Source organism: Salvelinus fontinalis, chromosome 25 (genome assembly GCF_029448725.1).
Source record: "Salvelinus fontinalis isolate EN_2023a chromosome 25, ASM2944872v1, whole genome shotgun sequence".
NCBI classification, from domain to species: Eukaryota; Metazoa; Chordata; class Actinopteri; order Salmoniformes; family Salmonidae; genus Salvelinus; species Salvelinus fontinalis.
This window is the reverse complement of record NC_074689.1, coordinates 26,675,720-26,703,709: the sequence shown is the minus strand read 5'-3', so window position 1 is coordinate 26,703,709 and position 27,990 is coordinate 26,675,720. Positions and strand designations below refer to the sequence as shown.

Genomic DNA, 27,990 nt, shown 5'->3' with positions numbered 1-27,990 from the left:
ATCCAAGTACGGAATCGCTAGTGCACCAAGAGAAGCTATAAACCCAACTCGCAGGTTTAGCCACAGTCTGATATGCACTAAGAAGGAAACCATTCTGGAGCTCTGAACTTCACTGCCCTCAGTGCATGTACTTCTGAAAGGCCTCAAAATGTATTATTCCAACAAAGTAACATGTACAGCAGGGGTGTCAAAGTCAAATGGACGGAGGGCCAAATAAAAATTTTTGCTACAAGCCGAGGGCCGGACTGTTCGAATGTTCATTGAAAAAATTTTAAATGACGCATATAGTCTAGTGAACCTAATTGAACCTACTGAAAACCTAACAAATATATTCCAATATGATCAGATAAATAAAGCAATATTTTCTTATGGCTCTGTCAGTAATCTTTAATTTTCAACAGACACAAAAGACAAATTTCCTTTATATAAAAATCCCCATAACATGAACATTAAATGAAAGAAACCGGTATTCAAGGCACCATCAGTAGCCTATATTTTCTATTTTAGCAAAAGTGGGCTAAATTTACTTCAAAGAAAAAAACAATAATAGCAATTTTCTATCATCCACTCAACTGAAATATTTTTAAAATATAATTGGATTGAAATACAATAAAATAAAGTGCAAAAATCTATTAATCAAAAACAACACTTTGTTTAAGGAGAAGTAACATGCAGTGAAAACAAATATTAAACTTTAACTTTTAAACTTGAACTGAGTAAAAACTCTAAATATGTGATTGCACAGTAATGTTCACTTGTTTGAGGTTGAGGGTGATACTTGGTGGTGTCCCATCTTTTCCACAAGTTCATCAATGTTCGGGGTAAGGCTCTGAGCTGAGGAAATCCTCAGAATTGAGTGGAGATGTTCAGCAGTAAGTCGACTTCTGTGTGATGTTTTGTTCAGGTTCATCAAAGAAAACAGTTGTTCACACAGGTATGTGCTGCCAAACATAGACAACGTTTGAGCAGCCTGGATGCGCAGCTGGGGCATTGTGTCGGGGAGGAAACGGGCGAACTCCGCAGCACCCACTGCCGCATATTTTGCCCTCAGTGCATCATTGCATTGGAGGTCAATCAACTCCATTTGGAGGTTTGGTGGTGAGCTTTCCACGTCAACAGCAAATGGGTTACCGAGCAGTTCCAACCTGCTTTTTTGTGCTTCAAAGTCAGCAAATCGGCGTCGAAAGTCAGCGGCAAGCATACCTATTTTATCAGCCAACTGTGCGCTCGGGAACGCACTGGTAGAGAGCTTCTCTTTCATGGTCTGGCAGCTGGGAAAGTGGCTCAAATTTTCTTTCCGCATCTGCGTCTCCCACAGAGTCAGTTTGGTTTTAAATGCCTTCACTGTACTGTACATATCAGAGATGACATGATCCCGACCCTGCAGCTGCAAGTTCATTGCATTCAGATGACTCGTAATGTCACACAGAAAAGCCATTTCACACAGAAACATTTCGTCTCGGAGTTGTGTTGTGTCTTTCCCTTTGCTGTCCAAGAACAGACAAATCTCCTCACGAAGCTCGAAACATCTTTGAAGCACCTTTCCCTGGCTTAGCCATCGCACCTCTGTGTGATAAGGCAAATCACCATGCTCCGTTTCTAACTCCGTCAGAAATGCCTTGAACTGGCGGTGATTCAAACCTTTGGCTCTGATAAAGTTAACTGTGCGCGTGATGATGCTCATTACATGCTCCATTTTCAAGGCTTTACCGCACAACGCTTCCTGGTGTATGATACAATGATAAGCTGTCAGCTCACCTGTCGCGTTTTCCTCTTGCATCTTTTCCCGTATCTTCGCCACCAGTCCGCTCCTGTGTCCACACATCGCAGGTGCTCCGTCGGTTGTCAAACCCACAAGTTTTTCCCAAGGCAGCTCCATCTCATTTACACATCTTGACACCTCTTCATACAAATCATGCCCCGTAGTTGTGCCATGCATAGGACGTAAAGCCAAAAACTCCTCTGTCACGCTTAGGCTGGAGTCCACTCCGCGGATGAAAATTGACAACTGGGCAATGTCAGAAATGTCGGTGCTCTCATCCACAGCCAAGGAATATGCAATGAAATCTTTTCCCTTTTTCACAAGCTGCTCTTTTAGATTGATGGACAACTGGTCTACTCTCTCGGCAATGGTGTTTCTGCTCAGACTCATATTTAAAAAGAGTTGCCTTTTTTCTGGGCAAACTTCGTCACAAACTTTAATCATGCAGTTTTTGATGAAATCCCCCTCCGTAAATGGCCGGGCTGATTTAGCGATCTCTTCTGCCAAAATAAAACTGGCCTTGACAGCAGCCTGGCCTTGTGATTTGGCTTTTTTGAACAGAGCCTGTCGAGATTTGAGGCCTCGTTTTAATTCCTCTGCCTTTTGTAGCCTTTGTTCCATGTCCATATTCTTGTTTTTGTCCGCGTGTTTCGTTTCATAATGTCGTCTCAGATTATACTCTTTCAGTACCGCCACACTTTCTCCACACAGAAGACACACAGGTTTTCCAGCTACCTCCGTGAACATATACTCCGACTCCCACCTTGTTTGAAACCCCCGGTTCTCAGTGTCCACCTTCCGTTTTGCCATTTTTGATGGGTATCTGAAAGTTAATTTTACTGTGATGCTGACGACTGCTGTGCCAATAAATATTGAAATGAAGCAGCCTACTGCTCGGTGCGTCACCGTTGCATTGTGGGAAATGTAGTATTGGTGCGTGTAAAAGATCTGCGGGCTGCCGGCTTGCTGCGGTCTGCGGGCCGGTTCTAATAATAAATCAAGATCATCCCAGGGGCCGTAAAAAACCTTCTCGCGGGCCGGATGTGGCCCGCGGGCCTTGACTCTGACATATGTGATGTACAGGGATGTTCAAGGAGAGACATTTTTATACCTTCTATTCATGTTTTTATACTGGCATCATTTGGGTGATATATATGAACACAAGACATATGCCAGGAGGATAGATCCCTCTAACTTCACCAGAAGAGGACCGGAACCATCTATTGTAATTGCTGATTGACAGGCTGATGTGTTTGCTCTAAAACAGGAGTTCTTAAAAAAAAAGTTTTTCAGCTCAAGACCCAAGAAATTAGAAATTGTCAACCCTCCCATGACTCAAATCGTCCTCCAATGACCCAAATTAAGAAGAAATAAATTATAATTATAGATGTATTCTCATCATTTTACGACCCACCTCTCACATGCCCAAGGCCCATTTTGGGTCCGACCAATAATTTAAGAAACACTGCTCTAAAGTATCCCTCAAAGACAATCACGTCCTGAAACCCGTTGAATGCCGACATCTGGCATGCCTCTTGCAATTAGTTTATGATAATATTAGATTTCTTGTGAATTTTGTATTCTAGATTTTTTCAATGTAATTATATTCTGTTTCTATTATTTTTAAGCGTTTTGTTTACATTACTAAACTCAAAGGACATTTCATTAGGAAATTCTTCCTAAAACTGTAATTGTAAAGTTTTATCGCTCATATATTCCGAGTAGTCATTTACTGCATCAGTGGCTAAAGCAGCATTGACTTCAGTTATATTATGTCTGATGGCAGTCTACGCTTATATAAAGATAAATAAATAAACACTGGCCATCTTATAAACCTTATACACAACTTCACGGTTCATTTATCTCTTGTAACGTAATGACAATCTGCGTAACAATATGAACAAAAATGCATGACAGTCCTTGTTATTTATAAATCACTGTTCAATTATACATTTTTCCAAAAATAACATTCACATATCTGACTGATATTCTTGGTGAACGATATAAGACCGTAGAAAAGCACGAGAGGATAGTGATTTTGACATCAGTGTCTGTGAACGTCTTCTTCATTTCAGTGCATTATGACTCCTGGGGCTTCTGCAGCAGCATTCCAACACCCAGCTTCCCCACCATAAGTAGACTACACAAGGTAGAGACAAAAATAACACGTTAAGTAATCTCATACTGCATCATCCTCATACCCATTTCCTAGTCCTGAAACAACAACAAAAAAAAGAAGGGAGTTGATTGGCTACCTTGCTGCTGCCATCATTCCAGCAGGCATCATCTTCCTGGAACCGTAGAATCTCTTTCCCATCACACCTGCCAGGGCTCCTGATGTGACTGTGTGATATAGGAGGAAATGACTCAATACAGTAGGTCTACTGTAAAACTAATTATCATGAGTAGCTAGAAGTCAGTTAGTAGTGATCAAGAGAGGTCTGGGCGATGAGACATATGTATGCATACTTGGTTAGGGTGTCTAAAAACTGTACTTTTAACAGAGAGATACATTCACAAAACAGTGAAGGACAACACCAAAAAGTTTACTAACCTAGAGACACCCAAATATTTGTAGGATCTTGCGATATCTGGTAGGCACCAACACCAGCTAGGCTGCCGAAGAGAATACCTGCCGCCAAGGAGGGGACACTGCCTGGAGACACCAAAAGATGTACAGGGGAGAGTGGAAACCGTGTTACCAGTTCATTGTCACAAGACTGGAAATATGATGCAATGCATTAGACTCGAAAGCAATTTACTCTATTCAATTGAGTTAACATGACAGCACAATAATAAACGTACGTGCTTTGACATAGCCCATCACTCCTCCGGATGCAATGAGTGCTGCATACCCATAACCAACCCAATCAGTCATTCTAGAACATGTAACGAAGGAAAGAGGGAGAATGTTAGGCTACTATCGCCATTTGCCACACCCACTGCAGAACAATTGGCAGTGGGCATGTGGCGACGATACACATGTAGCAAGTCATTAATTAACTCAAGATGTGCCTGTTAAATATGTTAGATGGCCATGTTTGTTGTTTTGCAAAAAAAATGTAGGTAACTGCTAAGCTGAGGTGTATTGATTATACCGATTCTGTTGCAAGACGTTGTGTCGCATTAGTGGAAACTCAGACTGTTCTCAGGGCAGACCTGGTTGTCGCTAGATACCATACATGACCAAAGGTATGTGGACACGTGCTTGTCGAACATCTCATTCCAAAATGAGATTAATATGGAGTTAGTCCCCCCTTTGCTGCTATAACAGCCTCCACTCCTTTGGGAAAGTTTTCCACTAGATGTTGGAACATTGCTGTTGGGACTTGCTTCCATTCAGCCACAAGAGCATTAGCGAGGTCGGGCACTGATGTTGGGAGATTAGGCCTGGCTCGCAGTCGGCGTTCCAATTCATCCCAAATTCATCCCAAACTGCCAGATGGTGAAGCATGATTCATTACTCCAGAGAACGCATTCCACTACTCCAGAGTCCACTCCAGCTGACACTTGGTATTGCACATGGTGATCTTAGGCTTGTGTGCAGCTGCTCGGCCACGGAAACCCATTTCATTAAGTTCCCGACGAACCGTTCTTGTGCTGACATTGCTTACAGAGGCAGTTTGGAACTCGGTAGTGAGTGTTGCAACCGAGGACAGACGATTTTAATGCGCTACGCACTTCAGCACTCTGCAGTCCCGTTCTGTGAGCTTGTGTGGCCTACCACTTCACGGCTGAGCCGTTGTTTCTCCTACACGTTTCTACTTCACAATAAGAGCTCTTACAATTGACCGGGGCAACTCTAGTTGGGCAGAAATTTGATGAACTGACTTGTTGGAATGGTGGCATCCTATGACGGTGCCACATTGAAATTCACTGAGCTCTTCAGTAAGGCCATTCTACTGTCGGTGTTTGTCTATGGAGATTGCATGGCTGTGTGCCCGATTTTATACACCTGTCAGCAACGGTTGTGGCTGAAATAGCTTAATCCACTAATTTGAAGTGGTGTCTGTCCACATACTTTTGTATATTTAGTATATGTTTGAGTCGCGTCAGGGACAATCTTTGCTTATCCTAACCGTAACCTAATTATCCTAACCTTCCACGTTCATTCACCTAACTTGTTACGAAAAGTAACTTCTGTTCTTCTGCTGCACTGGGAACGGAACGCAATCATGGTTACATTAAGACACATTGGAGCTGGCACAAGATATGCGTCAGAAAACGTACCTCAACGCATGGATGGGATATACAACTGTACTCAATTTTACGTTTATCCACACTGTTCCATCGAGAAGATTGAAAAACTGCTAGTTTTCCGGAAAACTGCCCTTTTTGTCCTCATGCTAGCTAGCAGTAGCCACCTCAGCCGTTTTGTAATGGCAGTGTCAGCCAATCAGCTCCTTTGTTGTTCAACACCACGTTCCATAACAACTGCGGTGGCTAATGCTAGCTAGCATGAGGACAAAGTGCAGTTTTCTTGGAAAACTTGGAAGTATTTAAAATGTCTATATGCAGCAGTGTGGATAAAAGTACATTTTGGAGTACAGTGGCATATCCCATCCGTACATTGAAGTACATGTTCCAACTCCTATCTCATGCAAACTCCACCATGTCTTAATGTAACCATGATTGCGTCAAAGACCCCCAGGGGAGCTCCGTGTAAACAAACGTGACCGTAGGGTCACTATCTTCTGGTAACAATGTAGCCTGTCCTAGCTAAATTCATCAGTGGAATACTGTAGTTAATTGCCCCAACGTCGCTACAATGTTTCCCTTTTTAAAATATATACTATATTTGATTTTCTTCAGTACATTGTAATGTATAGGTTGGGAAACAAGATAGATAATAAATCAATCCCACAAAAGTGCAAGTCAAAGCGCAACATAGCCTACTTAGCAGTTTATGACAACAGTGCCCATTGAGTCAATGGAGTTGCCCATGTGTGCGATCGGCATTAATTTATAAGGCAGATAGCTACATTGTCAAGCTTTGGAAACCTTTGGATGAATAGTAAAACACAAGCTTGTGTACAACCTTGCTCCTTCTGGCGTATCCTTCAACGCTGCTTCGTAGTGCGTATCGTAGCAATGACGCGTTGCCAAACTCCCCACGGGAAGTGAAGTCTTTCTCCACATGGTAGACAGCATAACGTAATTTGTCTGGAACACTCTGGACCTCATATCCCATGTAACCCCAATTATAATGTTTACGAAGTGACGCTATCAAAATAATTGACAAAAGCTCTGTTCAAGTGTCTACAATAAATGTATAAAAACATGCAATTAAAGCACATATACAAGGGGAAACCTAATATTTTAAAGGCCTGTAATTAATTGATGAAATACAGTGAATGTATTGTGACACTACATCACGTAGCCTATTTATTTAATTGTAATGAATTACTTTTCAGAATATTGGCCTAATGCAGACAGTAATATCCGCAGAAAATGATACACTTAATATGAGTTGAATTTGAATGTTTGTAAGGTGGTTTTAGACATATGTTCAGAATGGATCACTATGGTAACCACAGGGCCTACTGACAAAACAGAATATGGCTAATATGGCCTACCTAAGTAAGTGGAATTTTTAATAAATGCCTAGTGCCTCGTTTCCCAGTTGCGATGTAACTAAAGCATCACGTTGATCGTACCAGACGCATCATTATTTACGAGCCAAATTTGTGAGTGTTTCTGAAACCAACAGGTAGAGAGAACCATGTGCAGGTAGAGTAAATATGGTATTGGCACTGGCGCTGGAACTGGCCCTGTATATGGCTTGCTTACTTTCTTGTGTTCTTATTTCTATTTATCGTGTTTTTGTTCTACTTACTTTTTTGAATGGTACTACTGATATTGATTACTGCATTGTTTGGAGGCCCTAAGTAATATTAGGTTGGGGGACCTCCCACCTCACTGCAAAACATTTTAGTGACCCCCCCCCCATCAAGTTTTCTGCAATTCTACCTATTTTGCCATGGGGTAGAGAGACATGTTGGCAGTTTTAAAGCTAATTTCCTGCAGTTCTACACATTTTGTCATGACTTATGCCATGTTAATATGATATCTGAGTGACAATGACAAACAACAAAAATCAATGGCGGCCCCCTGGAGGTCAAAGCCCCTGAGATGTGCCCTGCGTGCCCGGGCGGTATTCGGCCATGATTACTCCAAGTTTAAATACCTGGCTAGACTACCAATCTAAAAAATTGTTAGCTGACATGTCTAATTGAGTGACTGTCAGTGACATAACAAGATAAAAACTGCTGATACACAACCAAATTGTCACATGCACAAGTACAGTGAAATGCATTATCAATCAATCAATCAATCAAATGTATTTATGAAGCCCTTTTTACATCAGCTGATGTCACAAAGTGCTGTACAGAAACCCAGCCTAAAACCCCAAACAGCAAGCAATGCAGGTGTCGATGCACGGTGGCTAGGAAAAACTCCCTAGAAAGGCCAGAACCTAGGAAAAAACCTAGAGAGGAACCAGACTCTGAGGGGTGGCCAGTACTCTTCTGGCTGTGCCGAGTGGAGATTATAACAGAACATGGCCAAGATGTTCAAACGTTCATAGATGACCTGCTGGGTCAGATAATAATAATCACAGTGGTTGTCGAGGGTGCAACAGGTCAGCACCTCAGGAGTAAATGTCAGTTGGCTTTTCATAGCCGATCATTCAGAGTTAGAGACAGCAGGTGCGGTAGAGAGAGGGTCCAAAACAGCATGTCCAGGACAGGGTAGCACGTTCAGTGAACAGGTCAGGGTTCCATAGCCGCAGGCAGAGCAGTTGAAACCGGAGCAGCAGCATGACCAGGTGGACTGGGGACAGTAAGGAGTCATCAGGCCAGGTAGTCCTGAGGCATGGTCCTAGGGCTCATGTCCCCCGTGAGAAGAGAGAGAGGGGGGGGGGGGGGAGAGAGAGAGAGAGAGAGAGAGAGAGAGAGAGAGAGAGAGAGAGAGAGAGAGAGAGAGTGAGAGAGAGAGAGAGAGTGAGAGTGAGAGTGAGAGTGAGAGTGAGAGTGAGAGAGAGAGAGAGAGAGAGAGAGAGAGAGAGAGAGAGAGAGAGAGAGAGAGAGAGAGAGAGAGAGAGAGAGAGAGAGAGAACATAGTGGGCATGTGGGCATGACCCTGAAAAACTCAGTCTGGGTCATGCCCACTAGCGGCAAGAAATGCATTTCACAGTACTTGTGCATGTGACAATTAAACTTGAAAACTTATAAAGCTGCATTTACAGGGTCAGCCCAATTCTGAGAATTTTCCCACTAATTGGTCTTTTGACCAATCACATAATATATTTTCACATCAGCTCTTTTTCAGAGTTGATCTGATTGGTCAAAAGACCAATTAGTGAGAGAAATATATAGAATAATTAAGCTGCCTGTGTAAACACAGACGTACAGGTTTCATGATCAAATCTGCTGAATAGCAGTCATGCTGTATTCTTCTTCTTAGGCTGACCTCTGACAATGGCTTGGCGTGTATAGTTTCCAATTTGTAGATTCAGCTTGTTATAAAATTAAGCTTGACAAAATGTTACAATTACATATTGCAAATATCAGCCTACATTTTATCCTATTCATTACCCAAATGAAACATGTATCATCTATTGATAATGCCCATTAACACAAAACACTTATACATTGTTTTATAATGATATCTTGTGAGGTAAGGCAGGAAAGAAGCCTATAACGATGCACTTTTCACTGATGTGGGAAGGTTTTTAAAAGCCATGTTACTAACGCTCTGGGAAACACCTCGACTACTAAAGATGCATCATAAGATGGCTCTAACGTTGATCTTAACGCTACCGAGGGTCTGGGAAACACCTCGACTACTAAAGATGCATCATAAGATGGCTCTAACGTTGATCTTAACGCTACCGAGGGTCTGGGAAACACCTCGACTACTAAAGATGCATCATAAGATGGCTCTAACGTTGATCTTAACGCTACCGAGGGTCTGGGAAACACCTCGACTACTAAAGATGCATCATAAGATGGCTCTAACGTTGATCTTAACGCTACCGAGGGTCTGGGAAACACCTCGACTACTAAAGATGCATCATAAGATGGCTCTAACGTTGATCTTAACGCTACCGAGGGTCTGGGAAACACCTCGACTACTAAAGATGCATCATAAGATGGCTCTAACGTTGATCTTAACGCTACCGAGGGTCTGGGAAACACCTCGACTACTAAAGATGCATCATAAGATGGCTCTAACGTTGATCTTAACGCTACCGAGGGTCTGGGAAACACCTCGACTACTAAAGATGCATCATAAGATGGCTCTAACGTTGATCTTAACGCTACCGAGGGTCTGGGAAACACCTCGACTACTAAAGATGCATCATAAGATGGCTCTAACGTTGATCTTAACGCTACCGAGGGTCTGGGAAACGCCTCGACTACTAAAGATGCATCATAAGATGGCTCTAACGTTGATCTTAACGCTACCGAGGGTCTGGGAAACGGCGCCTTGGTGAATCGACTACAGCAGGCCCTACAGCCAAGTGGAAAATCGTTTTGTTTGCATTGTACAGTAAATGGATTGCCTTTAAATTGTATAATTTCTGCCAATAGATGGCGCAAGAAGATCAATTAAGGTATATTCCTGCCGATGTCTGTGTTCAGATTGTATCTGTCTGTGATTCATAAATAGGAATACTGGGCCAAATTTGAGATTATTATCATTATGAAGGGTTTTAGGATGAGACGAAATGGTACATTAAGAAAATATATGTTTAATTCGAGTATAGGGAATAATTAAAGCGTATTCTTGATATTAAGGTAATTTTGTTTTATATTCTATTTCATTCAACTAAATGATCATTGCAGTGAAGTGCTCTGCACGGACCTGGTAGGCTTTGGGCGTACTATTTCTTACTGGAATTCCCTTTGCACACAATACATTTGGTTTCAAATACCGTTTAATTGGAAACTCTGGCTTTCTGCTGTGCTCTTCTTTCTCTTAGCGCTTGATGGCGCAAGGCCACCATTTATTATTGTAGATATCGTCATTTGAGAATAACGATTGTTTCATCACTCGAAACACATAAGGTAAGTACACATCTAGAACTCCAGAGTTCATAACATTATGTGAGAGGCCTCTTCATAGATTTTCTTGGTTAAATTTGAAGCACATGAGGGAAGGAATATAATATTGGCTAAATTTGTGTACATTGTTTTACACCATATTTATAGTGCTTCAAACAATTGGATTCTTATTTACGTAGCTATAAGGCATAGTTTCATCACGCCTTACTTGTACAATAATGAATAAAGTTATGCGCCAAGGTTTGGGTAAATTAGAATTAAGCACGAAATATGAATTAACCACATTCGATGACATGTCATGTTGTGAAGTAGATTATTTCTTTAGCATTGAACTGTTCATTCAGTAAACATCTGAAATACATCTAAACATCTGAAATACAACAACTACTCAACTACTACGCATTACATGCGCATTACCATTACTAAATTGTGAGATATATCAATGCCCAAAAAGTGCAACCAGTCGTTTCAGTATCGTTGCCTATTAAGCATCTTGCACGGTTTTATGGTGCTTAACGGAAATTGTGCCGGGGGCTCGTGGTAGGGGTGCTAGCGGTTGAAACCAAGCCTTAGACAAACAGGTTGGATATTAACATGGAAACTTATCCTGTCCAGAACTCACACAACACACTTGCAGCGTTCCTGTGCACAGTATTCCAGTACACCTTGCTGCTCTGAAATATATTTTAGATTGTTCTATTTCATCTGTACTCCTGCCTGTACTTCTACACTTCTCAAATCGATTGTCTTTGAAGTCAAACTGTAATATTCCCTCAAACATGTATAGATTACAAGGTTGTAGACAGTTGCCACAGTTGCCAATGACAGACTATAACACAACAGTCAAAAGAAGTGTGCAAGTTAAATTAAAAAATGTAGTCTAAAATATTTGAGTGTTTGCGGTAAAAAATTGTGTGACTGTCTATTTCAAACTGAGCTGGGTTTTCTTAGGAAAAGTATGCTCAAAAGTAAAGGCCTGTTGTTTATGCTATATAGGCCTAGCTTACAATTCACTGTTGAATTTGACATGGCATAATTGTTATTATTGTTTATTTATCATATGTATATCAACTAAATAATATACCATTGCTCAAGCCATATATCTTTCCATTCTGCAATTGACAGTGCAACGCCACCATGTTGTTGACCGCAACATGGATAGAGTCGACATGTGTTCGGTTAGAAATTAAAAGAAAACACGTTTATCACCTCAGCGCGCGCACGTGTTGTTCTTTTTGTTGTTGTTGGTGTGCCTGATGAAGATGAGTTCATCCCGAGGTGTTTACATAAGTAGGAAATAAACAGATGATAAATAAACCGTGACCCCAATGCACGTAAGGGAATCTGGTAGACTGTGTGTAAGTAATGATGTTACAGTAACCAACAGATTTTATCCTGATACAGTTTCATTTTGAATGTGAATATATATTTTACAACCAACTGACAGAGCCAACTTATTGACATGTTGTAATTCAATAAGATTTTTCATTTAGATTAGTATTTATACATGTAAAAATTGTAACACGTTAGCAAAGGTATATTGTTGACCTCGCCGAGTAGGCCTATCCACAACAGTTAGCCAATATAAAAAAAGTTGCTGTTGTACCCTTTTCTCTCATATGTTCAATGCAGTGAGACCCAAATGCAAATTCACATGAGACCATTACCTCTACTTCAGGTAGGTTTACACACCCGGTCAATTGCGCATGCGCCACCAGGTGGCACACACGGTTTTTATGGCCAGGTGAGGTAATCTCGCTCAGCACAGGTAAAAACTCAAATTGTTTTAGGGACCGAAGGCTCAATGAGATTACACGACATGCAAGCTACCATATCAGGACAGATTGAAGAAAAAATCATGTCGATAATTGGCAAAATGGGAGATTGGCAGGTATGTGTTGTTTGTTTCTAGACAAAAGGTGTTATTGAACGTGTGCATACTACAGGAGTTTAAGCTAATATGTCGAATTTATGGACACTATTGGGGAAATGCATTGGCCATAAACGATTGCCTTGTAGAATTAGTAGCACTATCTTTAGCCTAAATATAAATAAAGTTATATTCTATAGATATTGTTTAAATTATTTTCACTTGTACAGTGTTAGTTTTCCTCAAACGTTAATAATGTTCCCATTTACCCTGATTAACAATACCGTATTGGCTGTTGTGCTAACTTTGGGAAAGTCTGTTTAACATGATGCATAGTACCTAGGCTATACCGCTCAAGCAATTTAAGAATATAGAAAACCGTCCCTTATAAAGAAGCAAAGAATAGCCTATATGGAATGTGTGAACAGTATATATTTTTTCAAACATCTATTTGAAAGAACCGTGCTCACACATTTTGTTTTGCTTTGCTTTGTTTTAAAAAAAGTGTGAATATAAAATCAATTAAAATAGCACAGTCTTACATAATATACACCAACTTTTCATTTGATATGATAATTCGTCTCTTCGATGGGAAATAACCAACAGTTGAAATAACACATACTAAAGGTATAGCTCGCCTAGGACTTGTGGTTCTTGTCATTTCAAAGTTCGAAACAAATCTATCCGATCGATGTATTACTGTGTATGTTGCATGTTGGCCTGGTGAAAGGGTTTTTAAACAATAATTCAATGTAGATTTTGAAACAGAACGTTCTAACGCGGTGAAAATGAGGTCGGTAACACAAGCCATGGTGAGATTTAGGTTTCACTCTCCGAAAGAACACCACCTCAAAAATCAACACCGCAGCGCACAAACACACACATCCCACGATTTCTAAGGCACTTTTAATTAGACGATAGTTATCATTGTGAGCTAGTTTCATAGGTCCGCTCTCTAATAACAACTAGTTATAAAGGTACCCCACCAAAAAATGGTAATCTGTAGTTGGCGACCTGGTTCTTGACCCGAAACCCCTGGTGCTCAACTTCGCCGGCGACGGGTCTGAGACCAAATACTTTAGATCCTCATTCACATTAAACAAGCTATTTTGTTGTGTTAATTATTTACATTCCAAAAACAGCGCTCTTCCATGTCGTCAATGGAGCTGTATAGCTACTTTAGAGTGGGTCCCTCTTTTACATGACAGTGACAGAATAGCTTCGCATTGTCTCAATACATCTAAAACAACAGTTTACGAAAATCAGATATTAAGAGAATAGTACAGAGAGAGTATTTGGCATAGTGTGGCACGCTCTTCAGGGCAAGTTGAAGATACAGAGACTGATTATACCATAGGTTAGGCCAGGCCATGTGTGTGTGTGAGCTGATGCGAGTTGTTTTTATGAAGTTGTTTCATAAAAAATATTCTCATGAAACAACATCTGCTAAAACGGAATATGCAAGAAAAGTGAAGCAAATTAATATAAGATATAACACGTAATTACCCAATTATTACTTTGATCATATCCATCATAATAATGAACGTTCACACTTCTGCCTAGGCGCAGGGTTTGTTCTTGCCCTTCTGTCATATGTAATGCTTACGCTCAGTTCGTGCTGTATATTGTCATTGAATGAGGGAGAAGTAAATACATGTGTAGTCTCTCTCCAGTTGTACCTGTGTTGTCCATTGGTGTTGGGCAGATGGAATCTAGCGGCTGTTGATATGCTAATGAGGGAATGGGAATGTTAGTACAGTGGTGCGCGAGCCTTTAACTTCCACCATTAGAGGGAGATCTCAGAGCGCAGACAGCCAAGTTCACCTAAAATAGTTTCAGCTAGAGCACAATTCACTGTGTAAAACAGGGAGAAGCGCTCTCAAGACCCACCACAACCCATGAAAATGCTTTGGAAATTAACTGACAATATAAAATATGAAGATTACGAGGTAAGAGGCTCATGTTTGATTTATTGCAGTTTTCATGTCATTAATGGCGTGCAGTTTTATTTGTATTTCGTCAAAATCTGGAATTGTTTTGACATTTGTCTGGAAACATATTTAATTCAACTGAAGGATATAAAGATGCATACTGGTTTATTTCATATGTTCGATATGTTTCTATATTGATATGGAGTCATTACAGTTTTTATTGTGTAAAAATATACATTTGACAGTTTCAATATTTATAACGCAAATATTGTCATAAATATCATCATCATAACAGTCATATTAATAATCATACATTTTCAAAGCACGGAAGTTGATTAATACTTGTCAAACCTGATGCACAGGCAATAACAGAGACAAATATGTTTATATCATTTTAAACGAAAAAATAGTAGTGTAAAATAGGATTTATCAAAAATCATTGCTGAACAATGAGTGAAATGTAGGCCTATACATCTAATGTAAGATAATGTACTTAGATAATATAATGTATTTAGGGACACATACTCAACATGCATTTGCTAACTATCATCGAAAAAGTATGTTTAAAATAATGTGTTTAAATTTATAATAAATTATGGGATGCCTATCCCTAATATTCTTATGAAAGAAGTCGGTGCATTTCAAGCCCTTAGCTCGTGCACAGGCTGCGTGGTTGTTGTTATAGCACACAGAAAGTTTAGCAGTCATATCAGGCGGTTGTTTAGGAGCGGTGGAGCCAGTTGAACATGTTTCTGCCCGGGTCAGGAGAAGTAATGTAGTCTCGTCAAGACCCGGGAAGAAACGCAGGGCTCGAATTTGTGATTATCTCAAACCCAGTTTAATTTACGGGTAACATACCCGTTTCTGTTAATATAAATGTGTGTTACCTACACGGTCTTTTCATAATGTGGACTCTTTCGCTGTTTTGTCAAAACGATCGCGTGCAAATAGGTTAGTAGGGGAAAATAAATGTCATAAGCGTGTGAGGTGCGTATCCGTATGAGAACTTTGTAATATATTTGTTCCGAGTTAAAGTTAGCTTGGATGGCGTAGTTTGAAGTGGAATAACCGAGGATTCATTCATTGGAGATATTCGGGAAGGGCCATGGAACGCGAGGCGTCGGAATCTGAACTGGAAAACAAAGGCGAGCAGACAACCGCCCTCTGAACAGTACAAATGTGCCAGCCGAGATGCCCTCAGCGTTTGCTGGATTTTCACACGAATCAGAGGGGCACATTGTTTCTTTCCATGGGTCTTCCTCTCTCTCTCTCTGGTCACCCCTTCATTCTGTCTTTCTTTCACTTTTGTTTGCCCTCGAACCGTTTAAACCCCTCCCCCCTCTCTCTGATTCGTCAGACTCAAGAGAATCTCCCTCTTTTTGTCTCCCGCTCTCTCTCCCTTCCTCACTCACTCCCTCTTTCTCTCCTCATCTCTGATTAGATATACTGATTCCTCATTCAATGGACGTCATTTAGTGCAGACTCTGCCTTGAGTTGGTTCCTTGCTTCACGCTCGATTTCCGACCATTCTACCCTTATTAAGAATTCGTGTAGCCTAATATTAATAGTCATGAATATCTGCTATTAGGAGTCCAAGGGAAGAAGCAGCTCTTTGCTAATAGAGCTCAAGCGAAGGAACAGCAGTGATAGAGGCAGACGACGGAACAGGGATACAAGAAACTTTAAACATAAATCCACAAGACCAAACACTGCATTTTAGAATCGAACGAAGGATAGTGGGAATTTAACCAAATTCTGATGGATTATCGTTCTTCGCTGATGCTTATCTGAACATTGGGCTACGTGATCTTTCAATAGTGTTGTTGCTGGCTTTATTTTGTTTACTCGTAAATTATCGTTGATTTGTCAACGTTTTTATTCAGAAAAATATTTTTTGAATCGCTCGAAAATCTTCGCAGATGTTAGTTCACAGTTTTTCCGCGATGGTAAGTTGGTCTCCGTGGCAAAGACTGAGATAGGCCTAGCATTCAGACTTCGATTGGTGCATTTATTTAAACAAATTGTTTTGCTAAGATAGCATCCAGACAATTTAAGCCAAACAAATACGGATGCAACATTGCATCCACATTTTACATCAGTATCGAAATATTCCAACTGTAGACCTATTCATTTATTTATTTTTCGATAACGATCAAAGACGAATGTATTATTGGCCTACAGTAATTATCACTGTTATTATTGGTATCATTAGTATTACTATCATTATTATTAGGCTATTATTCATCCGTTCAACAGGGATCTGATTTAATTCAATATTGCCGATAGTTGATTTAATGTCAACCAACAAATTTGGATACACACTCAATAGGCCTGATGGTAGGTGACAGTCCATAAAAGTCCCTGTGAAAACGGGTAAAATGGAGGGTTGGTGTATGGGTTTAATTTCTCCGATTCCTTTTTCCTGCAGGATCGTCACGACGGTACCAGCAATGGGACAGCCAGACTACCTCAGCTGGGAGGCGTGGGCCAGTCTCCGTATAGTGCTCCTCCGCTCTCCCATACCCCAAACTCCGACTTCCAGCCACCGTACTTTCCCCCACCCTACCAGCCCATCTACTCCCAGTCTCAGGACCCCTACTCGCACGTCAACGACCCCTACTCCCTCAACTCCCTGCACGCTCAGCCGCAGCCACAGCACCCTGGCTGGCCGGGCCAGAGGCAGAGTCAGGAGAGCAGTTTGCTGCACCAGCACCGCGGCCTGCAACATCAGCTCTGTAGAGAGTACCGGAGAGAAGTGCTCCTGCCGTCGGGCCACGGACTCGATACGGGACTCTCAGATTCTATCCCAATCCATGGAATACATCACTCTTTAGAAGATGTTCAGGTAATTCAGCATTATTTGGTAATTATATTATTATTACTATTACATTATTACTTTCACATTATTGATATTATAATCATAATAACTGTTGTTATGATTATTTTATAATTACGATTTATAAATTATTATTATTACACGCGTAGCCTTCTATTAAAGTTTGCTGCTGTAAATTGGCAGCTCTGTATTAAATGTTAAGGCCTACATTTTTTGACTCAATTTTATAAATTCAGAAATAGCAAAACATTATGCCCGGAATTGAATTCAATTGACAGAGGCCTTTTTATATGAATGTATCAACCGCAATTTGATTTTACAAACACCTTCGAGTCAAACATTTTATACAAGCCTACTTGCATGGATTATTCAGTCTATATTTTCTAGCTGTGTTTGCACGTTATTAGCCTTATTAGAGATAATTTGTTTACCCCCTCCCGCCACTTAAAATATACATAATGTTATAAATAACACTTACCCTAAACGAAACAGATCTAAACTGCAGCTCTGAGGACTATCATTTGATCTCAAACCACTCTCACAAAATGGATGGTATACCACGATTGTTGATTCATGTACCCTGTCATTTTTTTTGACGTGATTCTGGATATCCTCCCTACATATTTAATTTAATTGTGCTCATTGACAAGACTCGTTCAAGTCCGGATACGAGCGGGGGTCTGTGAGCTATAATAATACAACAATCCACTCGGGAGTTTTACACATGAACTGAGCACCGTGTTTTAGATGAAGTGCCGTCGCTCAGCGGGTAATACGAAGAAACGGAAAGTAAATGGTCTATCTATAGTCAGGAACCGTTTTGTTTTATTGAAAACAAAGGCCCAATCTCTAATTGGCGTGCACGGCTTGTAATACCACCGTTATTCCTAATATAATTAATATTTATTCGTACGTAAGTCTGTTGGGCACGACGCACCCTGCCCAAAAGCTATAGACAATAACCCTCACCCTTTATTGAAAATAATAACAGGTAACCTATAGGCCCCCCATATTGTCTGATTGTGGGCTACACGCCAGTCTTTTGCAAACAGCATGACATGTAAGATTAATTCCATTGTATTCTTTATTAAATAGTGTTTGTGCATCTGTGTGTTGCAGCATATTGAGGATCAAGGAATTCACATCCCAGACCAGACTGTAATTAAAAAAGGTAAGCAATTTCCTTCGAGATGCCATGCCTGTTTGCACAAGCGGAACACCAGTCCACCACTCTGCTCGGGAGCTCGGCGCGGTAGCTAAGGCTTCACTGAACCAAATGGATTAATGCGCAGTGTTTTTTAATACATGAGCTCGAGTGCATCAAACGAACTGCACATGTTTAATCAATGAAGGCCAATGTCAGCATTTCAAAGTAGTCAGATGCGAATATGCCCTATATAGGTTATGCTGTATCCTATAGGTTTTAATGTGTTGCATCCTTTTCGCTCGATATCGTTTATAGGCCTATAGGCTACCCACTGTCCACGTCATTTCAACCCAAAAAATCTATGTGATGATGTCAACGTGGAAAACTGATATTATTTGAAAAAGGTAATCAACATAAGATGTAATCAACATAAGATATATATATATATAATATATGTGATTTTTTTTTACCCAACTTTGAACCTAAATCCAATGACTTTTTTATGTTGATTTCACGTTGAATTCACGTTAGATGACAACGTAACCAAATGTAAATCAAAGCTAGACGTTGAAGTGACGTCTGTGTCCAGTGAGTAGTTCTCTTTGCACTGCGGGAGCAAGTCTAACATGGCAGTTGTTAATGCTGTATGTATGCTGTATGTATGTTAAATGTTAAATGTAAATGTATTCAGTATCAAGATGATACCAGATCCTGCATCAAGGTGCGAACAAATCTCAACCTGTAACAATAGGCAAGGTCTCTAAACCATTTATAGAGTCCAATTCCATCAATGTTTTACATAGCTGCGGTTGTTTGTGGAATAATGCGTTCAGGGTTGCAGTATATAGACGGGCCTAGCATAATAGCGTGTGAATTGAATTGTTTTCTTCTATACTACAAGACCATTTCGGGCGTCTGAGACCTACTTCATGGTCAGGTTGAATGTTACTCCTCTCGCCATGTAGAGTCTTTTGTCAAGTCAAATTAGTTGCGCTGAGGATGAATCTTGAGAGATGCTCTTTCCGCGTCAGCGTGATAATTGGCTCTTATATTAGTAATCTCAAGAGTTCGTTTAGCTTCTATTGTCTCTATTAGCCTCCCCTGAGCTCTTAATGTCACAAGTGATCTATCCAAAAGGCTAGTCCCTTTGTCTCCGGTTCCTGCACACAAAACGGTAAACCCTGCAAAGAGAAATCACACGCGCGAATGTATTTTTGAGGGGGACCATGGATATTTGAAAATCAGCTTCTCTCAGCGTGATGTGTGTGTGTGATGTGTGTATATTGTACATTTGCAACATAGAGAGTGCGCGTGTGTCTGTATAAATGTGCCACGTTTCAGAGGTCAAATGTAATATATAGCCCATCCTAAACAAATATATGGTTTATAGGCCTCTAACAAAGCCTTAAAACACGATCAAATAGTTTTTAGAAATGGTTAGCCCTTTGTGCAGAGGCCTAATAACACCAACAAGAAAACAATACACATATTATTATTAATATTATTATTAGGCCTGTTTACATAATATGTTATGATTCGTGTTAATATTATCATTATGATTTGGCCTGTCATAGCCTACCCTGTGCCCATTGTTTGAATTTTGTGTAGACCTCTACACCCACACTGCGTTTGATATTAATCTCATATGGTTAAGGGTCTACATTGAATGAGATTCACTGAACTTTGGTCTTTGTGTGCCCTAGGTCCAGTTTCTTTATCCAAGAACAATAATGTCTCCACCATTGGGATAAATAAGGACGGTCTTTTTGGCGGTGTGGTAAACCCCAACGAAGTGTTCTGCTCTGTTCCGGGTCGATTGTCTCTGCTTAGCTCCACATCAAAGTACAAGGTCACGGTGGCGGAAGTGCAGAGACGACTTTCGCCGCCTGAGTGCCTCAACGCGTCACTGCTGGGCGGGGTGCTGAGAAGGTGAGCCGGACTTTAATGTCTCTCCTAATTTTTTATCCCACGGATAATTAAAATCGACCAAGCGTGACACCTGCATTTAAAACAGCCCGAACGGCAGACTGTTAAATTCCAGATTAACTTTACGCACACACTGAATTAGTTTTCTCGCAATGTAGCCCACAAATGAATTTAGGCCTATTGGCCTTACCCTCAACCCTCGAACACATGTTTAAGCACATCACATAGGCCTACACCAAAAGTAAACTACTGTAATGTTTGGTCTATTGATTCTAAGCTAGACGCAAAGCCAGTATTTTGGCTCTATATTGTGTATTTACTAAAGCAGTTTCAGTGAGTTGACAATGCATAGCCTATATTGACACGCAAACAGGCCTATAGACACCGATATATAGTTACAGAAGCACATGAAAGAAATACGATGCCAAATAGATAGTTATCTCTTTGATTAAATAATATTCATTCAACTCTTTTTGAATCAGATAGTGTGTCCAATTGAGGGTTGAAAAAATATTGAACTTGCCATTTTATAAATTAGCCTATTCATACAAGCTATTTTTACTTTCTTGTTACAGAGCCAAGTCTAAGAATGGCGGAAGGTCCCTCAGAGAGAAATTGGATAAAATTGGATTAAATCTACCTGCGGGTAGACGCAAGGCTGCAAACGTTACCCTGCTGACGTCACTAGTTGAAGGTAAGTTGCATTGTAAATGATCTGAATTCCGGTTCCGGCGATAGCAGGTGCTTTGAACGTTTTCAGGGGGAACATTCGAAATCAGTACGTTAGTGTAATTTGGGCCGACTTTGCCTTGCAAACCAATAATGCATGAAGGATATCTGTGTATTTTTGAGAGAGATGATGATGATGGTAATTATTCTAGAGGTTTTACGCAACATTGGCCTGTGTATTTAGCCTACCTGTGTGCAATCCTCTCTTTGTAAAAGTGCATGGGCCTAAGGCTAGGCTACTACATTGTGAGGTAGAAGTCGGTTAGCCTTGCTGGCCTAGTTTGTGCCAGATGAATTAGGCTCGCTGTTGAAGCCGGGTTATGGGCATTTGCTTATTTATTGTCTAGCGGGAGTGTGGAGCTGTTTCACCTCTGGCAGAAGTGGATCGATTGATTTATTATATTGATTTATTTTAGTGGCTTGTTATCATGATCATTGTTATAAGGCGTTTATTATTATTAAGCTAGTACTAGTAGGCTAGTAGTAAGAATACTAGTAGGCCTAGGCTACTACCAGGCTACAGCCACTGTTAGAGTAGTAGATTGGTCTACTATTATTTACACTGGGCTCGTTCTTTCTCTGTGATGGAAGTGGAACTGACCTATGCAGGAACTATATGTTGTGAGCCTATTAAATAATATAAATGAGTCATGTTCGGTGTACTGTGAAGATGGCATTGGATATTGAATAAAGAAATGTTGCTTGCAAAGTTGAGCCGTCATTATTCAACGCTGTGGTATTTGGTGAGCTGTGGGTTTTAAAGGTGAAGGCATGGGATGGTTCATTGGTTCCTCTTAATCATTACAGCCGAAGAGTGAACGCAATATTCATTGTGCTTCATTGAAATTTGGTGCTGTATGGTAATGAGGCTGAACAAATGTATGATTCTTTGCGATAAGGGGAAGGGGGGGGGGGGGGGTGAAGGCTCTCGGTTATTTAGTGAAAAGACTATCCTTTTTTTCTGAAGTGCTGTTATTGTTTATGATCCGCTCCATTTTATGGAAACGACAAAGGAGTTTACTGGACTTGAGCTTTGATGATAATTATCGCGCATGCGTTCTTCTGGAGTTGAGATTTATGTCAGGAAGCCCCGCAGTAAAAACCCAACTGTTTCAGGAAATTAAAACCAAAATCAACAAAAAAGGCAGACCTCAATGGAATGAACCTATAATTCTCAAAGCTAAAGTATGTCGGAGCGAGATTTACGTATATAGCCTTTTAAAATTGCTTTCCTATATCGTATAATCTGCTGGACTTTCAATAATGTTTAGGGATGGCTAATCGATGGCATGGTGATGTGCATGGCGCTATTTATAACATTGTTGTAGTGTTTCCCTGATAGTGAACTCTTCTCTCAAAAGGACCTATGGTACCTGACTTGTATTAAATAACATTTAATTTTGTTACATAATGTGAAAGAAGGAATGCTACAGGTGCTATATAGCCTACTGCTTTAGACATGGATACGAAAATAAGGCCTTCTCTTTGGCCGAAGACGTTCATTAGATTAATCATCTGTTAAGTGGAAGTGTTAATTGGTCTATATTTGATGTCACCAATTCAGAGCAATATATTATACACTCAATCCATTATTTCCTTCTTAGGCGAAGCAGTGCATCTTGCCAGAGATTTTGGTTATGTATGCGAGACTGAGTTTCCAGCCAAGGCAGTAGCGGAATATACAAACCGCCAGCATTCCGACCCAAACGAACACGTCCAAAGAAAAAACATGTTATTGGCAACGAAGTAAGTGTTACGTTATCACATTTCGTATGTCCCAAAAAATGTTTTCAAGTCATTCTCATGTTTACATCGACAGTGTTTGCAAACATAAACTCAAATGGATGGTCGTTTGTTGTAGGCTTTTTGATAGGTTTCACATGGATTTCAGAAGTGTTACATTTATGGCATTGCTATTTGGGTTACATTGTAGTATTTTTTCCACTAATTAATTGCATTCTGAATGAATGTGACACATTACAACTGACCAACAAAAATTATTGGATAAAAAGGAATCGACTAATGTCAAATTATTTTAGCTTCTAATGCGCCGGATAAGTCATCACGTGATGTTATGCACGCGACAAAATGCTCAAATGAACAAACACTTTTGGAACTCCACCCTGTCAACTAACTGAATTTAAAATCCCAACTCTATGTTTCATTTGATTCATGCCAATCATGTTTACAGTGGTGCATAAGCATGAAATTAAACACGTGGATGAATCGGCCTATATTAGCCTATCCAAACTGGAGTGTACTGTCATTGGTCGGTCTATTGAGCAGGCCTCATCCACACGCAACCATTTTGTTTGCTGTGATTGCGTTTGCGTTGACACATAGCTGGTTCTACGCCAACATAACCTTTCCCCACTGCATTAAAACATTTCGACACTACAGTAGGCCTATCACACGTAGCCTATCACACGTAGCCTATAGCCTAAGTCACTTTGAACAAATATGTTGTGCTAACAACTATATCAATTCTATCAAATTAATAGGATTTTTGGCCAACTCTTGTATACTGAATTTATATTAGGGGCAGACTGGCATTATGATTGTAATTAACACATATATTGTCTCCCCTTTTAGGCAAATATGCAAAGAGTTCACAGACCTGCTTTCCCAGGACCGTACTCCCTTGGGGAATTCTCGACCACAACCTATTCTTGAGCCAGGGATTCAGAGTTGCTTGACCCATTTCAGTCTCATTTCTCACGGATTCGGGACCCCGGCCATGTGCGCGGCCCTCACCGCCCTCCAGAACTATCTGACCGAGGCGATTAAAGCCATGGACAAAATGTACCTGAACAACAACAGTCACTCAGACAGCGGCACTAAAGGCGGAGACAAAGATGAAAAGCACAGAAAGTGATTCTCACCTGAAAGCCCAAATATAAATATTCTAAATACATATAGATACTATTGATGAAGTAAACTGGCCACTTCCTGATCTCGCAATGATTTGACATGTTTGTTTTTAATACCATTCAACTTTGGATTTTCGGAAAGCGACGTGCAAGATGCCCATCATAATTCACGAGAAAAAATTTGCTGAAAGGCGCAAAGGAACAGCTCCAGAGAGAGAAAGGTCTTTGCCACATGGAGGACTTTTTATGTAGGCCTGCTCCCTCTTTTTATGAGCTGCAACGGACTGAAATCCAGCGACCATTATATCTCAATTTACGATTGTAGCCGTATGACAAAAAGAGGCTAAAAGAGGATGAATTCTTATCAGTATTGTGAATAATAAACTTTGAAAAATCCACATTTACATGTCAGGACTTCAGTTGCAGACTCGCATTCCAAATGACCAACTTGAACTTTCAACACGATTCACGGTTATATAAGGGAATCTGTGTTCATGTATGTATATATTTATTTATCTGTAATTTAATGGGAATTGTAAATATGGTGCGTCTGTTGAAACTTATTTTTTATTTATCTGTTGCCTCCTGTTTTAGTGGGTTTAAATATTCGGTTAGTTCTTCATGTGGTTTTATGGTTCTTAGAAAACAGAAGTTTGGGATATTTTTTTTCTCTGGGATATTTCAATTCAGCCTTCTTGTAGCATGTTGAGGCGACATTGAAGCAAGTGAACAAATGTAATAGAAATAAACCTCCATTTCTCTCTATCATCCTTATTCTATTCCGGTTTTTTGTTGTTGTTGAAAAGAGCATACGCGATATCCTGATAAGAACTCTTTTGTGTTTCTACTTTCTTGTTTTTATACAAGATTTTATGTGTTGTGCCAATCAGAATACGTCTCACCTCTTGTTCTTCCCTTGAAGCACCATAAAAGCAATAAATGGATATTGTCTTTAGAGGGTTTTTTTTATGTTCGAAGAAATTCAAAAACATTTGGGACCACCTGATATCTTGTATGTCCAAATTGGAGGCGGTTTTAGCTGTATTGTATAGAACTCTGCTGGCAATAGTTCCCATGCCTGTCAATGTATTATAGTCCTTTGTTGCCCAGAAAAAAATAAATATTTGATACGCTTCATGTCGATTTGTATTCATATCTTTTAATTTTTTTATTCAGTGGTTGATATACGCCCGGGTGTATTTTCGTTCTTGGCAGTTTTTTTCCTATGCAGCACGGTTACAGTAATTGCGTTTAACTGTCCCCTGACAATTGCTCCTTGCAATAAGCAGCTGAACCCATTGTTTCCCTCAAGTAGGATATAGTAAAAAAAAATGAAAAAAACACACATATACTTTCAACTCATAGTTCATAGCACAGGATCATTCAAAACCGCAACGGAGCTTTTTACCCTGCCAATTGACACAGAAAACAATGAATACATTGGTTTGATGCGTGTGTGAAGCGCCAGCCCTCAAGCGAAACCGTTGTTTAAAATCAGTGAGATGTACACGGCTGTGTTGAAGGTTATTACACTTGCCATTCCCTACCATTCTGCTTTTTTTGTTTCTTTCAAGATATGCATCAAATAACTTTTTTTTTACTACTAGGCTGTCTGTAATTATTGGTGTTGTTTGACAGCGTTCAGTTGGAATACAACTTATTTCAACTGCATTAAGTTAATTGATATGGCAAATAAGTCGGAATGTGGATATCTGTTATATTTGGTCACATCTCTACCGTATAGCCCATAGGCTTCGTTTAAGTCATATCCATGCAGATGATCACGTGTGCTGCTGCTAATACACCAGATGTAGCCTTGTTTTCCGTGCAAAAAGGCCATGGGAACATTGCATTACATAACCTAATTCAAATTGAGTTTGGATTGTGTATTGATGGCATGCACCTCGAAATCAATATACTTGATGCATGGAGTCTGTGGATGTATATGAATATGCTATGTCTGTGCTCTAGATCTCCTTTTCACGGTCACGTTCTAGTCTAGCGCGTTCTAGCTTCGTCTTCTCTTTCTCTAACCCAGTCTGTTTTCAAAATAAGGTGAATGAAGCCTAACTGTACACGTCCTTGGCATAATTGCGATGCAGTGCTGTGGCAGGTGAAGCGAGCCATGGTCTGTCAGGGCTGTTTTTGTTGGCTGCATCTCAGATTGTGTGTGGGATCCTAACCCCAGGCACAATAGCTCACTCATAAAGAGGAATACCCGGCTGCTCCTTCCGTAGAAAAATGGTCACAAGGGAAACAATCGTATGCTTATTTATGCATTTGTATTAGGAAGCCCCTTACGTGTGTCATTAATGCTAATGTTATTTAATAAATGAAAACAGTTTTTGAGAGCGAAACGAAAGCATTATAGCCTAAATATCTTTCACAATGGCTGCTGTCGAAAGCTATAGGCCATAGGCCTGCCTATCAAGGCATGATACAGGAAATGCCATTGCCCCCATTTCTTTAAAAAAGTGTTAAGTTAAAAAGAATATGTATATATTTATTTCGTTTGTTTACGTTGATACAAACATGTCATTTACATAGGCCTATACGTTTTAACACAAATGTTGCCATAATTTGATCATAAACAGGTATAACTAGTTTTACATAATGCCTTACAGCTAAAGTAATTTACAACAACGAAGAGGCCTGCAAGTTTTACAGGCAGTCAGCAATACCCAACTGAATTTGTCTAATTCAATCCGTAACCCCTGGTTTCAGCTACATCAATTACACTTGATTCCACTATAATAATTAATACGTGTGTCTGCTGTGTACTGTTCCCGAGTTGTTATTAAATAGCCTATTGTTAAATGGTAAAATATATATAAATATATTGATCAGATATTCCCATGCACTCTTGATTGCATAGGCTATACACGAACATGCAAAAATACAACGCGCGCATGTATGCATGCTCTCGGGCACGGGCACGTTTATCTGACTGTAGTCGGAAACTATTTTGATGAGATGTTGTTGGGAGCTATTGCTGAGCTAGCACTAGTGTCTTCTGCAACGAGCCGTTTTTTCCAAAAAAACAAGACCAGAGTAGACTCCAACAGCTTTCTTGGCAGTAGAAGACTTTGCGATGGCTGATCTTGCAATAGACTAAAGCCTGTCGTTAGTGGCTATAGCTGTGGTTTGATTTTCACTGCTGAGTCCATCCTCTTTCGATTCCAGTTTTAATGCATGAAATAACAGAATGTATTTAGTCGACCATTCAAATGTAACTGGCCCCAAATACAAATTCAATGGTTAACAAACCTAAGCAATTATGAAATAATAGTCTAACACTGGCTTAAAATAATGAAAATGGCATTTTAATGTATTTGCATCAGATCAACAAACGTAATGTATCAAGTGCAACTATGGCTTTGAACCAGTTTCCATAACGATGAAACGCTGTACTGCTTTGCCATGTGTTGTATAGCCTACACAAGGAACCTCGATGGTCCTTATATTGACCACTGAACTGAAAACCTGTTGTGTCAAGCGTGCACACAGTATAACATTCCATCTGCAACATGCAAACAATGTATATACAATATTTGGAGAGTTTACCATGTACAAATGTGTTTATATATTTTAATTTATTATAGTTCCTGTATGGACACATCTGTTTCATCAAATTGCCAATTTCTTTATATCTTGTTAACGACGAATTCCAAACTGCAGGTCACTCGACAAGTAGCCTAGCCTATAGGCTAGAAACAAATGTGTTGTATGCATATAGGGTTCACTCAAACGACAGATGAAACGGGGACCGGTGCAATCGAATTATGTGACTATGTTTGCAATGAAGCGCAAAATGGCTAATTGTCGTCAAGTCTGACATCAAACCTCATTTC

At 40.1% G+C, this 27,990-nt stretch overlaps 2 protein-coding genes across 6 annotated transcripts; one reads left to right on the top strand and one right to left on the bottom strand.

Moving 5' to 3' along the window:
• Nucleotides 1-3,673: 3,673 nt before the first annotated feature.
• Nucleotides 3,674-6,917, bottom strand: LOC129823043 (transmembrane protein 14C-like). 2 transcript variants are annotated; one of them, XM_055881717.1, is made up of 5 exons: nucleotides 6,801-6,917; nucleotides 4,568-4,641; nucleotides 4,317-4,418; nucleotides 4,018-4,105; nucleotides 3,674-3,902 (listed from the first exon to the last, which is right to left on the bottom strand). In XM_055881717.1, exons 1-5 carry the CDS (start codon nucleotides 6,911-6,913, stop codon nucleotides 3,842-3,844), a joined length of 438 nt encoding a protein of 145 aa, XP_055737692.1. In that variant the 5' UTR covers nucleotides 6,914-6,917; the 3' UTR covers nucleotides 3,674-3,841. The 2 variants fall into 2 exon arrangements, with proteins under 2 accessions (XP_055737692.1, XP_055737693.1); XM_055881718.1 differs by lacking the exon at nucleotides 6,801-6,917 and adding an exon at nucleotides 5,993-6,127.
• Nucleotides 6,918-14,401: 7,484 nt separating this feature from the next.
• On the top strand, nucleotides 14,402-25,276 carry LOC129823042 (transcription factor AP-2-alpha-like). Of its 4 annotated transcripts, none has more exons than XM_055881711.1 (7): nucleotides 14,402-14,649; nucleotides 17,060-17,494; nucleotides 18,587-18,638; nucleotides 20,318-20,543; nucleotides 21,116-21,234; nucleotides 22,874-23,015; nucleotides 23,862-25,276. In XM_055881711.1, the coding sequence occupies exons 1-7, from the start codon at nucleotides 14,599-14,601 to the stop codon at nucleotides 24,142-24,144; spliced, it is 1,308 nt and encodes a 435-aa protein (XP_055737686.1). In that variant the 5' UTR covers nucleotides 14,402-14,598; the 3' UTR covers nucleotides 24,145-25,276. The 4 variants fall into 4 exon arrangements, with proteins under 4 accessions (XP_055737686.1, XP_055737687.1, XP_055737688.1 ...); XM_055881712.1 differs by having other exon boundaries at nucleotides 14,404-14,649; nucleotides 17,060-17,476; XM_055881713.1 differs by lacking the exon at nucleotides 14,402-14,649 and adding an exon at nucleotides 15,995-16,577.
• The last annotated feature ends 2,714 nt before the right edge of the window (nucleotides 25,277-27,990 follow it).